This window comes from Paroedura picta, chromosome 13 (genome assembly GCF_049243985.1).
Source record: "Paroedura picta isolate Pp20150507F chromosome 13, Ppicta_v3.0, whole genome shotgun sequence".
NCBI classification, from domain to species: Eukaryota; Metazoa; Chordata; class Lepidosauria; order Squamata; family Gekkonidae; genus Paroedura; species Paroedura picta.
In genome coordinates, this window is record NC_135381.1 from 37,065,530 (window position 1) to 37,081,657 (window position 16,128).

The window sequence follows — 16,128 nt, forward strand, 5'->3', positions numbered from 1 at the left end:
GGTGAAGATAGACTGTACAAGGCTCTCTTGTCTAAAAACAAATTCTAAAGTTTTGCTGGGCGGCCAAGAGAAATCTGTTTGGTGTCGCCCCAACCAATGTTTCTAAGGGGTTTCTTTTTGGAGTCCACCTTCTAATGTATGTGTTGTCTGAGACCACCACTCTCAGCTATGGTCTTATTCTGCATCAAGGGTGCATAAGAAGGTGGGCTCCAAAAAGAAACCCCTTAGAAATATTGGTTGGGACGACACCAATCAGATTTCTCTTGGCCGCCCAGCAAAACTTTAGAATTTGTTCTTAGACAAGAGAGCCTTGTATAGTCTATCTTGACCACTGAGGAAGACCCCTGGAGGTCAAAACACATTTGGTCTGTTCTTCATGTGCAGTTAGATATGTGTTGTTTTTACTTTGCTTTTAATTTATTATCGGTGCACTTTAATAAACATTTGTAATAATCATTTAATATGGTTTTAACATTGTTTTGCACCACATCAGTAAGTGTAATGGCCAGTAAGTGTATTGGATTGCAAGTGATCCTTAAACAATATCCATAGGCCTTGCGTGACTATTGTCTAACAGCGACCTTGTAGAACACACTTGTAAGGAGTGTTTCTATGAATCATGAACTGCATACTACATATGTTGTCATGAATGGGAACTGTATTCAGGAAATTAATGGAGGACAGATGCTTACTATTAAAAAAATAACTAAGGCAGCAAAGCTTATGTAAAACAACATGTGCATCGAAGCTGCCAATCATATGCTCTGTGCATAATTCCAAAAAGTCAACTTGCAACGTATGGCAGAGGGATCATGCGCATACCTGCCTCTCTGTGTGTTTGATGTAACATCTACCTGGAGCATATGCGCAGAAGACTATATGCACATGCCTAATACATGCAATCTTTGTCATTGGCTCATGAAGGGGAAAGACTGAGCCATTATTTGGTGCATGCATGTATCCGTGCACATATGAACGACTGAGTTGTTGCAGCAAACACATGGGGAAGGGCAGGACACGATGCCATTGTCAGACTGCACACTGAGTTTCCTCTGATTTCACATATGTGCATAAGGCCAAAGTCAAATAACCTGGGTGCAGTCCATCAAGTGCTGTTGCTTCACTTTTCATTTCTGTATCAGTATGTGGGGTTGCTGTACAAGCACCATTGAAATGAATGGAGAGTCTGTGTGTCAGTGGGCATGAGGCACCGGTGTATTCTCGACAGTCTTCATCTAAAGAAATACACTGCAGTGGATGCTTTAGGCTGATCCTGCACGGAGAAGGAGATTGGACTAAATGGTCTGTATGGCCCCTTCCAACTCTATGATTGGACTAGATGGTCTATATAGCCCCTTCCAACTCTATGATTGGACTAGATGGTCTATATAGCCCCTTCCAACTCTATGATTGGACTAAATGATCTGTATGGCCCCTTCCAATTCTATGATTGGACTAGATGGTCTATATAGCCCCTTCCAACTCTATGATTGGACTAAATGGTCTGTATGGCCCCTTCCAACTCTATGATTGGACTAGATGGTCTGTATGGCCCCTTCCAACTCTGTGATTGGACTAGATGGTCTGTATGGCCCCTTCCAACTCTATGATTGGACTAGATGGTCTGTATGGCCCCTTCCAACTCTATGATTCTAAAACTCGATATTAAAAGAACAGGATTTGGGGAGGGGCGGAAACTCACTTAGCTGATGATTCCTGATTGTAAATTCCTCTTCCATTTTTATTTTAAAACCGTCTTACAGTATTTGCTGACGGGGCCAGTTCACATTAAGTACCGCAGGTGGGGAAGTACCTGGAGATTTTTGGTGTGGAGCCTGGGGAGGGGAGGGTTGGGGGGATATAGTATACCTCAGCAGGGTATAATGCCATAGAGTTCACTTTCCCAAGCAGCCATTTTCTTGAGGGAAATGGATCCGTGTCACCTGGAGATCAATTGTCATAGCAGAAGATCTCCAGGCTCCACCTGGAGGTTGGCAACTCTAAGGTAGTGTGAGGCAGCCTACCCCTGGCAAGAAAGATAGCCAACTGTTAACTGATTCATAGGTCTATATTATTAGGGGTGAGATTGATAGCATTGTTTCCTCCCTCAGGTGCCAAAAGTCTTGGGCCATCTGGAATAACTACCAGCAGACTACCCCAACACTCCCAACGAAGGTCTGGTAGACCCCAAGCCCCTTCCTCACCTTTTGGGGAAACCACTACCCTCCTGATTCTCTATTGTCCTGCCTACTTTCTATCCCATGAAAACAGTTTTCGAATCATACACAAGAGCTTTAACCAACTTGGTGTTAAAGTCTTATGGAAAACAACCTCTCGGGGTTTGTTAAAAAAATTAAATGCAGCTCACTTTCGAGGCGGCAGAAGACGATATCAGAAATTTTGCAGTTCACAGGTCTATGGCACTAAATTCACAGTGGATAAATGCTGACAACTGGAATAGCTACCATCTTCAGAAGAAGGCTTTGCGTCTTTCGAAGGCGCAGTGACGCAAAGGCAACCAGAAGTCATTTTATGATAGAATCGCCAGCCTGTTTCCTCTCCTAAGCCTGTTCTGTGCCACACGCACTCACGCACGCACGCACACACACGCTCTCTCGTTCACACACATGCCCAGGCCCACGATTCCGGGCCGTTCCTCTGAAAAGCAGGCACGTATTTTTCTTGTAAAAGTAGCACAGCATTTTGACGGCATGTACAGTTTGTGCCCTGGAGAGGCAAAGGAAGAAAAAAAAAACATTTTGCTGGATAGACACTATACATTTTAAGGCACACTGCAAGGGGTTCAGTTGACTAATTCCTTGCTACTCCAGCCTTCGAGACGCTCACAAAAGACAGTAGCTACTGCTTGTCAGAAATGCTGAACAATTTAATCTTCTGTTCCCTAGGAGTGGCCCATGCATTTCTGTTTTTTGTTTTTTTTTAAATAGCATACACTTTCTTTTGTTTGTTTGTTTTTGTTTTGTTTTTTTTAAAAAGGAAAAATTATGAAGATGGGCATTTAGTCTTTTAAAAAATAAACCTCAGTTTTTTTTTTCATGTTACATTTTATATACATAGATATGGGTACATATGGTATATCTACATATATAAAATAAAAAAGAGAGCTTCTTTACCCTCTCAAAAAGAGAGCTCCTTTACGTTTCCCCTTGAGTACAGTACACGTAAATCTTCCTGGGTTTTAGTGCCGGTGGAACAATTCTGCACTGCTTTCCCCCCCCCCCCCCAATGCAAACCAAATCTTAAAAAAAAGAAAAGACAACAAAAATGTCATGCAATGCAGTAGGCATCTGGTGGCACTATTTTTTTCTTATCCAACCTATGTACAATACAGCAGAGTACCCTATTTACATAGGTTACAGTGTTTTGCTCCCATGGATTTCTCGTAGTCCTGCCCACACATTGACCCTGCCCACCCAACCCCAGCCTGTCAGACATGCGTTTCAATGAAGGAGTGTGTGTGTGTCAGCAGAGGGGTGGGGCTGGCGAGTTCAGAGGCTCCGTTCTGAGCTTTCAAAGCAGCGCTGTACTCGCAAACGTCCAGGAAAAATTCATAGTTCTTGACTTTCCACTCTTTGAATTTCTTTGACGTTAAGGTAGGGTCGTGCAGGAGGTTGTTGATAATGGTAAGATCTCCTTCCTTTGCCTGCCAAAGGTCAAGAAGACACATTCTGTTCAGAAAGGAAGTCAACGTTTGGATGACACTTTTTATTGGTTTGTTTACGCATTAACATTGAAGGAAGGACTAGTAGGATCAAATACAAAAGTCCATTGTGGTAAAATCATAGTCCAGGAGCACCTTTAAGACCAACAAAGTTTTATTCAAGGCGTGAGGTTTCGAGTGCAGCACTCACGCCTTGAATAAATCTTGGTTGGTCTTAAAGTTGCCACTGGACTCTGGACTCTGATTTTATTGTGCTACTTCAGACCAATATGGCTACCCATTTGAATCTATCCATTGTGGGATGAACAAATATTTCTCCCTATTTCCATTTCTTACTACATTGGTTGCAATTTTCGTCTGCTGTTTCGGTTCTCTGCTTTTGGCTGGTGGTTCGGTAGATTTGTTTTGTATTACATATGTATCTTGTACAACAGCGGTCCACAACCTTTTTCAGGTTGCGGCCCGTTGCCGAGTTCCTGCGCATGTGCGGCAGCCCCGTGCAAATGCGCATGCGTGGACCTGCCACGCATGCGCGTTTGTGCCTGGCGGGGTGCAAACGCGGCAGCATGTGCGGGCTGCCGCACATGCGCATTTGCGCTCATGGTGGGGCACAAACGCACATGCACGGTGGCTCTGTGCATGCATGCATGCCCAAAACTGCCACATGTATGCATTTGCAACCTCTGTCAGCTGGTCCACGCATGCGCATTTGCGTCGCCGGTGTGCTGGCAGCCACGCTTCCCTCTCCCCCCACCCTCCCGCAGCAAGAAGCTTCCCGGGCCGCAAGCTAATCAGCTGCTTCAGTGGCCGATTTGCTTGCAGCCTGGCGAGCTTCTCGCTGTGGGGGGGGGGCGGAGAGAGGGAGCCGCAGCTCGCTGTCAAAGCTCTCGCGGCCTGGCACCGGGCCACTGACCAGGGGTTGGGGACCACTGTTGTGCAGCATTTATATGCACATTACTACATAACCTACATTTCTTGTAATAACATGGATTTACAGAGGGACTGAGAAAGTTATGAAATGCATGCACTTTATGAAGGGATATATTCGGTGCAAAAAGGATAGCGGGTATGAAAACAAACCTCATGAGTTTGACCTTCACAAAGGAGAAGTAAAATGTGTATTTTTATGTCAAACCAGTAGTATTGAAGATCGCATGCTTACTTTTAAAGTACTCTTGAGTGCTCGGATGTGATGGAGCTTCTCATTGATCACCGGGTCGTTGCATCTCTTGACAAAGGACCGTCGGAATTCCTGCTTGGTGGAGGGGCGCTGCTCTCCGAAGGCAGACAAACTGGCTTGCTCCAGCGTCTTGTACAACTCATGCAGACCGTCCTTACTCCCTTTTACTTCTTCAGTGTTTTCTGAAAGACAGTTCCCTTTTCTTTACATTTTTAAAAATATATCTACCATGGAGAATATGTGAAGGAAAATAAACAAGCAGTCTTATTTGTCTGTTTTTCTTAGAATAAATAGAAACAACACATTATCGATTGCTCCGATTTAAAAAAACACACAACCATTGCTAAAATGCAGTTTTAAATCTAAATGCAAGATATTGTGTTGCCTAGTTTGGTGTAGTGGTTAGGAGTGTGGACTTCTAATCTGGCATGCCAGGTTCAATTCTGCGCTCCCCCACATGCAACCAGCTGGGTGACCTTGGGCTCACCATGGCACTGATAAAGCTGTCTTTGTCTCCTGTTTCATTTTCACAACAACCCTGTGCAGTAGGCCTCAAGTCTTTCAATTCAACAATAACCTGTGTAGGAGGCCTTAAATGTTTCTTCTCTACCACAACCCTGTCCAAAGTAGCCCTTTCTGCCTGGGAAGCTGATCTTTATACTCGGCAGGTGAGCTGTAATTCCAGGAGCTCTCCAGGCCCCACCTGGAGGTTGGCTACCCCTGGGTTGAAAATATTTCTGGAGGTTTGGAGGTGGGACATCAAAATCGTACATTGCCTCAGAGTCCAGCCTTCAAAGGAGCCATTTTTGTTTGCAGTTGGGAGGGAGTAGTGCAGGTGTGTCCCTCCTGGTCTATGGGCTATGGCCAGCCCTTACCAGTAACTGTTTGTATTCTGGGGTGCAGACAGGCAGACCAGCATCAGTCCTGTGAATCTGGAAAATTCAGTAAGATCTAAATAAATATTTACAGCCTGAAACTGTAAATAGTGAACAAGTAAATGGCTGGAAACACATGGGAACTGACTTGACTTTTTCCAACCTTGGCCTGGCAAATAAAAAACCAGTATAAAAAAACTTACTAAGGTCAAGACTGCTGTGCACAGAGAATCTTCCTCTTAGGGTTGCCAGCTTCCCTGTGAGGCTCTCTACCCCACCTCCCTCATCGGGAGTCTGCTATGGGGAGAGGAAGGGAAGACGATTGGAAAATGCTTTGAGACACCAGAGGCTTGCTGGGTCACTGAAGCCCATTCCCAGTTCTCTCAGACCTCTCACAGCCCCACATAACTCACAGGTTGACTATTGTGGGGAGACGAACGGAAAAGGTTTTTTGTAAACCACTTTGAGACTCCTTTGGGTAGTAAGCAATAGGGTACAAAAATCCATTCTTCTTCTAAGGAGCAACCATGAAAGAAGCATGTGGGCACTTAGCATTTTATCAACAGTGAAAAGGGTGGACACCTGTGTACTGTGACTACCCCATGTGTATTAGGGCAGAGGGGCATTTTGGTGTCTGTGGCCTAATTCACACAAGAAGGGAAATGACACAGAACTGGGGGGGAATTGGTTGCCATGTAATCTTCCCCTAAGAGGAGTCTCCAGTCTGATTTTCCCTTCACATATCTGAGGACATGCCTCTGGAAAGCTCATCTGTAACCACGATGCCACAATTCCCAAAGGTCAGTCCTCTCCTGCACTCAACGAACATTCCACACCACAGGTTCTTGACACCCACGCCCTCATTTGCCACCACCCCACCACAACCTCCCACACAACACACACATTCAGCCCCATGCCCTTACAGACTGGACAACTCCTCCCCTTCCTCTTCCCACTGCCAAGCTCTAGCGCCCGTTGTATTCTTGGATACAACGGGCTTTGCCTCTAGTAACATCATAAAACCACAATTAAAGCCATAATGCTCTGTTTCCTGTTTATCTGTCCATCTGCCGCTTTCTATGTTGCATCTTTGTATTTAGTTTAGTAGCAGGAATAACCTGGAAGGGAGTTCTCAGTTGAGGACTATCTCAGGTTCTTTCTGCAGTTCCTACAACTCTCTAGTTTAACCAGATTTTATAGCCTGAACTTTACCTAATTTGGTCATGCTTGATATATGGAACATGGTACCCTCTGGATGTATAGATAGTGACTGTGTGTCAGAAGACCTACTATGATGAAGTGACCCTGCAAAGATATTCTCTTCTTCTCTGGGGGATTTCAACAGCGGAAGTGCTGTTGCCCTGGCTACTACTGAGTCACTAACAATGAGCAAGAGGGAATAGAGGTTCCATTTGACAGCAATTCCAGGAGGGTGGTGAGGGAGATGAGTAGCAGTGTGCCAATGTTATCATTTATTCCATAATTTTACATCATACGGAAAAACAGAAGCTCCCCCTGCCCCCGCCAAAGCAATTATTCTGTGTTTGTTTTGGAAGTCATGCCTATAAACTTTTTAAAAAGTTAGTGAGAGTCTGATTGTCACAGTGAATCAGAAACACATAGTCCAGGCCCTTTCCCTCTCCCTCTCTCACACACACTCTCCTTCCCCCCTCCCCTCTTGCCTCTTGCACTTACCTCTCCTTCCTGGTCCCTCCCCCCTCAATCCCTTCCTCCTCCCCACACACCTTTCTCCATTCTCCCCTTGCCTCTACCACCCACCCCTCCTTCCCAACCTCTCCCCCTTCCTCTGCCTTATCTGTTGCAGGAGTTCCGATGGCACGTCAGAACTCTGAGGCCCAAGGCTGGGTCTTGGCTGGGCCTAGGCTGGGCCTCAGAACACTGCTGGTGGTGGCTGCACGTCTCAGCACTTCCCCAGCCTCTCTCCACTCTGCAGAGGGTGGGGCTGGGCCAAGAAGTGGAGTCTCCCTGCTTCCCTGGCCTGCCTTGGGCATCAGAGGTCTGCTGACATCTGCCATCTACTAGCGCGCACCTGAAGGCGGGACAATGGATGTCACGTCCATTATCATTTCCATTTGACAGAATGCACTAGTAGATGTGTTCCACATCAATAGTTCTGCCCAGGGCAAAACTATGCCAATTTGAAACCTTTCATCAATTTTTATGACCAGTTTGGGGGTAACACTAAAGTATATTAGGTACATAACTGGGGCTTTATGAACAGCTAAATTCTATTTAAGGATAACATTTACCCCAATGTCCCCGGCATAAAGTCTATACCACATCAGTGCTTTCCAAGGAATTATGAATACAGTCCTCAAGATACTTCTGTTGATATACCTTATTTTTCACTGTGGACCTAAATTTGAAAGATCGTTCAAGTTTTATGAATACAGATCACTAATCCTTTTAAGATCACCGCTGCCCACTCTGACTGATAGCGGCTCATCAAGATCTCCAGCTGAGAGAGCTCTTAAGTGAAGATGCCAGGATCTGAACCTGGGATCTTCTGCATGCAAACCAGGTGCTTAGCCAATGAGCTATAGTCCCTCTCCTAAAGAAGAAGCTGATATTCCTTTAACCTCTTACCCTCTTCGCACAAAGTGCTTTGCTTTTTAATATGCACTTGCTCATCAGATCTCTCTTCTGTTATCCCAGCAGGCTTTACACAGGTTTTGACTCGGACATCTCTGTTTCGGGGAAGGCTTTGGCTCCGTTGCTTTTGGGGCCGGGTATGAGAGCTTTGACCTCGGTGGCACTCCACCAATGGGAAAGGACCGTCCTGTTCAAGATTGTGTCGCCTTTGGACTGGCAGTGTTGCTTGTCTCCGCCTCTCAGGGGACATTCCAAGCCGGCTGCTCACATACTCAGAGTCAGGAGGAACAGTCTGGAGAAAATGAAGCCCAGAACTAGTCAACGGGGTCTCTATGAGGTCCTGCCATGAGCGTCTTTCTCTGTAGGGAGGCCTACAGCCCGAAGAGTGCGTACTCCCTGTTGGATCTTGTCGGGAATCTTCTGCAGAAGAGTGGGAGTAGGTGGATTCACTGGAGAAGTGCCGGCCCTGTTTAGGCTCAGGGAATGGACTTGAAGAATTCATCTGAAAATAATTAAAATGTTCCATTATACAACATCGTCATGGGAACAGACAGGAAAAGCAATATGTGCAATGTAGTATAAGACCCCTCCTTTAGCTGCTGGGATACCTGTGCGCTCAATGCTTCTCTAACTGATTCAGTGCTGATAACAGGACATCCAAAGAGTTCTCCTCCATGTGAGTTACTATAACAATGTCATTAGCAACAATATGGGCAGCACCCAACTGCTCAGAGCTGTGTCACCTGTATGACTTGCAGCCATCTCCTGACAGTTTCACATGAACAGAAATCTTTAGACATTTTCCTGCTAGCTATATGGCAAACATAGAAGCAACATCCACCTTGCTGGTAACAGAATGTCTCAGGGGGAGGGTTAGGTGTTTAATAGTCTTGCTAAATAACAAGTCTGATTTGGTGTAAAGCAGTGATGGCTACTACACAAAGCAGGCATTGAATTCTTAAAGAACATTTCCTATTCTTGGTCTCTTCAGCATTCTAATTTTCCTTGTTTGTGTGTCTCTGTTGTTTTGTCCCCCCCCCTCCAGTGCTACATGTATTTTACTCCCTCTAGTGGTCGACTCAATATTACATTGCTTTATGTCTGAATGCCATTCATAAAAAATGCAATATCAATTCAACCACTAGCTGAATAGACTCCCCTCAAGCAATAGGAACACACAAGGGAGGAAAATAAGAATGCAGAAAAACCCCTTGTTTCAATACACCTCAAGAACAACTCTTGCCAGAAGAACAATTCCTGCCAGAAGGAGCCGGGGTATTGCTGGTGCAGATTTTCAGAAGACCTCAAATTATACCCAACCCCAAAATGAGCTGTGGGAGAGATACAGATGTCCCCCCCCAAAAATGCCATAACTGGATTTCCTGCTCCTTTTGAGGGAGCAAGCGTTCCAATCAGAAATGGAGCAGGGGAGGCAGAAGGTACTATATAAGCATCCATGAGAGGGGAAAAAGAAAAGAAAACAGATTGAACGAGGATTGGTAAACTTATCCAAATCTGGTGGAATAGTATTTTAATACTGTCTTTTAAAAAATTGAGAAAAAAGGCAAAAAAAGGGGAGGGGAGAAACAGAAAGGGAGAGGCTTAACCTGTATCCCCGTTGGCGGAACAGCATCACATGGGTGAAAAATCAGTCTGAGCTTCACCCATGTGATGCTGTTGCCTCAGTCATGCTTTTTCTGGTTCTGGCTGTGTGAGGACCGCATCATTCACGCTGGAGAAAAATCTGAAAGAAAAATAGAGAGAGTCCTATCTGCACGGAGAAACACAGGTCATTTTTTTTTAAGCACCAAAAAAATTAAATAAATAAAAATTAAAAATTCAGCTCGTATACTTTCTGTATACCAGCAGTGTGTTTACCAACGACAGTATGAAAATAGTTCAAAACACATTTGACAAATCACGGTACTAAATTGTTTCCAAGCCCATATTATTAATGTGATTTATTGTGGTTGGCACTTTAGGGAGTATAGATGAGGAGAGCTTTGTCCCAAGGAGCTTGCAGTCTCAATTTTAATGTAACGGAGAAAAAAAGATGCAAAGAGAGGTGAAGGTAGAATTAACTAGGAAAATAATCTGCATTATGAGAATTTTGGCTTAGCTTCAGCAAGCAATGGGGATGACTGGAGAACAAGCAACATAATTTTATAGGAACTTCTTTTGGCAAGGAGGCAAATAGAGCATGTGAATTTTTTATTGAGGGAGACTGTAACACTCTTTTCAGGCTGAATTGCAATCTTTGCATTTAAGGGTTAAAACAAAAGAAATGGAGAGAATCCCAAATCATATTGAGTTGGATCCACTGATATGCAAGCCACTTGGTGTAGTTCCAGTTGTGGAAGATTCTAGTGCAGTACCTTGCACTGTTCATCCTATACACAAGTGGCCAGAAAGTGGGAGGAAGTAGTGATACAAGGTTTGACTTTATGGAAAGGGCTACCATAGTCTTTCTTGCTAGAACCCGAAAAGGGTGGTGAATGTGAGATTGTGACCTCCTTGTAATCCTGAACCTGAGAGAGAGAGAGAGAGGTCGTAGTGTGCCTACTATCCTCTATCCTCTTTCTCAGGTGCAGGGTTACAAGTAGGTCAGGATCTCACATGTCACCTTTCTTATCTTTTTAAAAATTAAGATAGATCCATCATTTCAGACCCAAGGTCCCTTTTCTCACTTACAGAGCCATCAAACCCTGTTAAGAAAACCAAGAAAGACCCTGGCAGACTCTTTTTTCCCAGTATTGTAGAATTCACCCATGCCTCTTGGTCTACCTGGAGTACCACTCCATGTTTGCTCCATTTGGCTTAGGGAGGTAAGCTTCCGAAAAAGGCCTCAAACAAAATGTGATGATTCAGAGTGGTTTAGCATGAGCTTGGCAGAACTTACTGAGGGTGTTCGGTGGTAGGTATCACAAAGTGTTATGGGGCCATCTTGTTTCAGCGTTAAGGAGCCATCAATATCTTCTTGGTCACTTTCACTCCAGTAATCTGCTAAACAAAAAGCGGTTCGTATTGTCAATGAAATGGATTTTCCCTTCTGGCAACTGTGGCAAAGCAGGTCTCTGCTGCTGCCTATTTTCTTTAGGCAGTACATCCAGGTACGATACATCACCTACTTTACCCTACTGATCTTCCTTTACCACCTCCAGTTTTTCATAAACTGTACCTCTGAGTGTGCAATATCAGTTTCATCAGCACTTTTACTAAAGCCCCAGTTTAAGGACAGACTGCTTTTTGCATATTCCCTAGTATTAGGGTGATGGGGTGAGAGGTTAATAAGATACTGCAAACCAACATTATAGTACCAGAAATATCACCATTCTCTTCTTTTGGATTGTCTTTAAAAGGGAGTAAGTATAGGGGAGAGAAAAGAAGAAAGATAGGGAAGAAAGGAGAGACAGGGGGATCAAGAAAGAGAAACCGTGTGGTTAAAATGTTGGAAGTGGGTAGAATCATAGAATCACAGAGTTGGAAGGGGCCATACAGGAAATCTAGGTGCTTTCTGTGTCCACAGTTTAATTTAAATTCTTACTGAATTAAAGTATCTCTTAAATCCGCATCCTGTTTTTTTTTTTTTAACTCACATCCGTTCACTTCTGTATTCCTTTCAACAGAGTTCTATGATGTAGGCTGGGGCTCTAAGAGGGTCTGAGAAAACTGGAAATACCTGATTACAATTGTCAGACTTCTGAATTCTACCTGTGACTGCCCTAGTAAAAATGCAATATGGCTACTACTTATTGGTAGAAAACTCATTAGAGGTTTTTGGTCCTCTAAACAATTTAGATACCAGCCATCTTAATGAAAACTCTGCATTTCCTTATACTAGTAGTCAAAACCTGATTAACTCACAGATTTTGCCATGTTATTTCACAAAAGCCTGTTGCTATTTTTAAGAGTATTCTTTGATCTTGTGTTTGCCACTTTCAATGTATCATCCTGCCAGTGGCTTTTGATCTGGTGTAATTGATTTGTGTAGCTGTGAAAACAGCTAGTTTAGGTTTTGACACTCCAGCCTCTGCTGTGTGGGAAGAGGTCATCTTTCCTTCGGCCTTGGGAAGTTGTAGTACCAGCATGGACTGACTTTCAGTTTGGGTGAAGGGAGGATGGCACCTGGAATTTTGTGCTCAAACTGGTCTCCAGAGGGAGTTGCAGGGACTAAGATAGATAAGGGTGGTGATGGAGTCCATCAGTTTTAGCAAGGAGGTAGAGATATTAGCACTGTTGCAATCTCAATAAAGAGTTTTCTACAAGAGAAGTATTCTTATTGATGGCAATTGGGCCAGCTCTCACACTATGGTCAGAAACATCTTCTGGCGCCCGAAGCATTCACAAGGCTTATTTCCTTTCTCTTTCCTTTCTAGAAGAAGCATCTCTCCATTGGAATCAGTGTCAAAGAAGAATAATGGCCTTACCTTCATCTGGCCGAATATCCTTGTCATCAGGTGTATAACCAATGGCTGCAAGACCGAGACGGTTCATCCATCTGATGAAATAAACAGAGGCCAGCCCCACCGCCCGAAGTTATCATTGGTTTCAAGCACCAATCTCTGTTTTCTTTACATCTAGTAAGCAACATTTAAGACAGCAGTGGGAGAAATAGGCGACGGGACCACTGGATGCTGTTATTAAAAACTCTGACCAACTCTTTCCTTTATAAATTGCTGTAGTTGTGAATTCATTGTGCCACCTGTGTAGATGTTTTTACATTGAATAATGTAAGTAAAAAAAAGACTAGCCCTGGCTTTGGAGTGTTCACAGTCTACATGGAGAGGACATAAAAGAGGAAAGAAACATTTATGTTGTTTCTTTTATTTATGTATAGTATCCATATTGCAGCAGCTTACATATGGTTCCAATATTATTATTATTATTATTATTATTATTATTATTATTATTATTATTATTATTATTATTATTATTATTATTATTATTATTATTATCATCATCATCATCATCATCATTATCATTATCATTATCATTATCATTATTATTATTATTAGATTTATTTCCCACCTCTCCCAACAGGCTCGAGGCAGGTCACAACTAACCCCATTAAAATTCCCATTAAAACATCAGTCTACTAACATGACGGCTAAAAATCCCATCCCTCCCCCAATTATTAAGAGGTGAAGAGGAAAGGATAGGGGAGTAGCGTACACTCCAACTCCTAGGGGGGGAGCGATGTCCCTGATTCGCTGACCCCAGCCTCAACCATAGACCTGGTGGAAGTGCTCCGTTTTACAGGCCCTGCGGAAAGCTGACAAATCGTGCAGGGCCCGCAGATCACCCGGGAGCTCATTCCACCAGGTAGGGGCCAGGACTGAAAAAGCCCTGGCCCTGGTTGAGGCTAGGCGCGCTTCCTTTGGGCCGGGGACGACCAACAGGTTCTCACCCGCAGAGCGTAAGGCCCTGCGGGGGGCATAGAGTGGTAGGCGGTCCCTCAGGTATGTGGGTCCCAACTCGCGTATGGCCTTGAAGGTTAAAACCAAAACCTTGAACCGGTGCAGCTGCCTCAGCACCGGCTGGATGTGGTCCCTCCAAGATGTTCCAGTGAGGACCCTCGCAGATATGATTCACCTCTAGGTTTGCCAGTTTTGGGTAATACCTGGAGACTGTGGGGGGTGGAGTCAGGAGTGGAAGGGATCGGGGGTGGGGAGGGAGCTCGGTGGAGTATAATGCTACGGACAATAAGAAAAGAGGGCTAGATATTCAAACACCAAACTAAGTGCCTGTGCAAATAATGGCTTAGTGTGATAAGCAGTTTCTAAAAGGGCTGTTGTTCAAAGCCTTTTCCTTCAATTTATTGCTTGCAATATTCACAACAAATCATCTGTCAATAAGACTTTTCTCAATTGATGATAGACGCAAAATACCCAATTAAAATATTTTTTAAATGCCAACTCCAAAAAAATAAGCATTGGAAACAGCTTAACAATAAACAGCTCACCACACAAAAACAAGTTTCTCATATACTCCCAAGAAGAGTTTTCCAAAATACCACATGGCAACTCGCTGTGAAAACTATATACATCTGTATACTCCTTAAGCTGATTAGAGGACTGATACCAATGTTTGATGAGCCTCTTGTGGTGCAGGGTGGTTAGGCAGCCGACATGTAGTCTGAAGCTTTTGCCCATGAGGCTGGGAGTTCAATCCCAACAGCCGGCTCAAGGTCGACTCAGCCTTCCATCCTTCCGAATAATGAGTACCCAGCTTGCTGGGGGGTAAACGGTCATGACTGGGGAAGGCACTGGCAAACCACCCCGTATTGAGTCTGCCAAGAAAACACTAGAGGGCGTCACCCCAAGGGTCAGACATGACTCGGTGTTTGCACAGGGGATACCTTTACCTTTACCTTACCAGTCTTTGACTCAGTGGGATTTAATATTCAGTTTTCATAATTCAGATTTATAGAGCTTTTCACTGCATCGGACTCCTTGTATGGTCAGTGAATGGGTCAAACTATTTCTGTGCTCTGAATTCTGACATAATTTATGAACAAGAACTGGTGCAAAGTGTGTGTGTGTGTGTGGGTAGGGTGGGGGGGGGGGAGAAGTAAATGTCATCATTATGCCAAATATTGTGATCTGAAGGCATTCACTCTGGGCTCAAGTTTACTTAAATCCTAAATATCTTGTTGTTCAAGCACAGCATGAATGTCATTTACCTGCATGTTCCTCTGAGAAAACAAGCCACATTCATTAAAGCCTTTCAAAGCTTGGAAAAGCAAACTCCATTCGTATTCATGGGTGGAATTAGAGCCATATGAATGTCATGCAAAAAGGCTTGCCAGGGAAAATCAGCATGGCTTCAACGTAAATACATGTTTGCTAATGTCTGGGGCCTAACTGTTGCAACACAGATGCAGACAGGAGGCATAGCTTTTGCACACAAAAGGACATGTTTCATTAAGATATTCACAGAATCACAGAATCATAGAGTTGTGCTCGGCTGTGCTCGCCACAGCCTCGCCACCATCATTGTTTTGCCCGCCACCCAACAGCCCTCGCCAGGCCGCCCACCCAGTGTCCACACCCATCACCCCGAGGCCCCCTCGACGGCTTCCAGAGTGCCCGCTGCTGCCACGTCTGCCGCACCGCGAGAAGAAGCCCGTCGCTGACCCCGCTAGCGCCCGCTGTCTTAGTTACAGCGGGCTCTATTTCTAGTGTATAAATATTTCAGTCAGATGGATGAGGACGATTGTGTGGGTTCTTTCAATAAATGCAATGCTGGGTGTCTGGAGTGCCCACGTGGGTAAGTCTCCTTGTGCCCACCTTGTAGTTTCAATTTTTAAAAAACTCAGTGGGCATCAAGTTTTCCTGCACCATTCATCCTTTTTTTCTTTAGGTGCCCACTTACACATTTCAGACGCACACCTGAAAAACACCATTTCTGAAAGAGGCACTCACAATTCCTTTGGATGCGCTTTGGAACGGAGGCTTTTACGGCTGTAAGGTAATAACTCTGTCTGCTAACGTGTCAAAGTCAAGCTTTTAAAAATAAGTTTTTCAAAAGAACAAGATGATGACGCCGGCTCCTGAAGAACTGGAAGAATCCCAGAGCAAACTGTGATCCAGATGTCCAGTGTTCTTATTTTGGAAAGACTACTTGGGATATAATGCAGATAATTTCACATGCTAGTTCCCTAACAGCCTTACATTCTGCAAAACGTTTTATGCTTCTCAGCAGGGAAGAGGCTGAGAATTCTGAATGGCGGATATCCCGCTAGCAGCACAGGTTTCAAAGGGCCTAGGATTTTGTAG

The 16,128-nt window shown here is 44.3% G+C and overlaps 2 protein-coding genes across 5 annotated transcripts in view; both read right to left on the reverse strand.

Annotated features, from left to right (window-relative positions):
- APOOL (apolipoprotein O like) overlaps positions 1-16,128 on the reverse strand; it is a 400,760-nt gene that overhangs the window by 35,810 nt on the left and 348,822 nt on the right. The window lies entirely within an intron of this gene.
- LOC143822809 (connector enhancer of kinase suppressor of ras 2-like) overlaps positions 393-16,128 on the reverse strand; it is a 415,535-nt gene continuing 399,799 nt past the window's right edge. For 3 of the 4 annotated variants that reach the window (XM_077308411.1, XM_077308413.1, XM_077308414.1), the window contains exons 20-24: positions 12,778-12,848; positions 11,250-11,353; positions 8,345-8,852; positions 4,845-5,044; positions 393-3,664 (exon numbers count right to left, since the gene is read on the reverse strand). In XM_077308411.1, coding sequence (XP_077164526.1) covers positions 3,449-3,664; positions 4,845-5,044; positions 8,345-8,852; positions 11,250-11,353; positions 12,778-12,848 — 1,099 coding nt within the window. In that variant the 3' untranslated portion in view covers positions 393-3,448. The remainder of the gene's footprint in view (positions 3,665-4,844; positions 5,045-8,344; positions 8,853-11,249; positions 11,354-12,777; positions 12,849-16,128) is intronic. The other variant, XM_077308412.1, reaches the window with a different exon arrangement.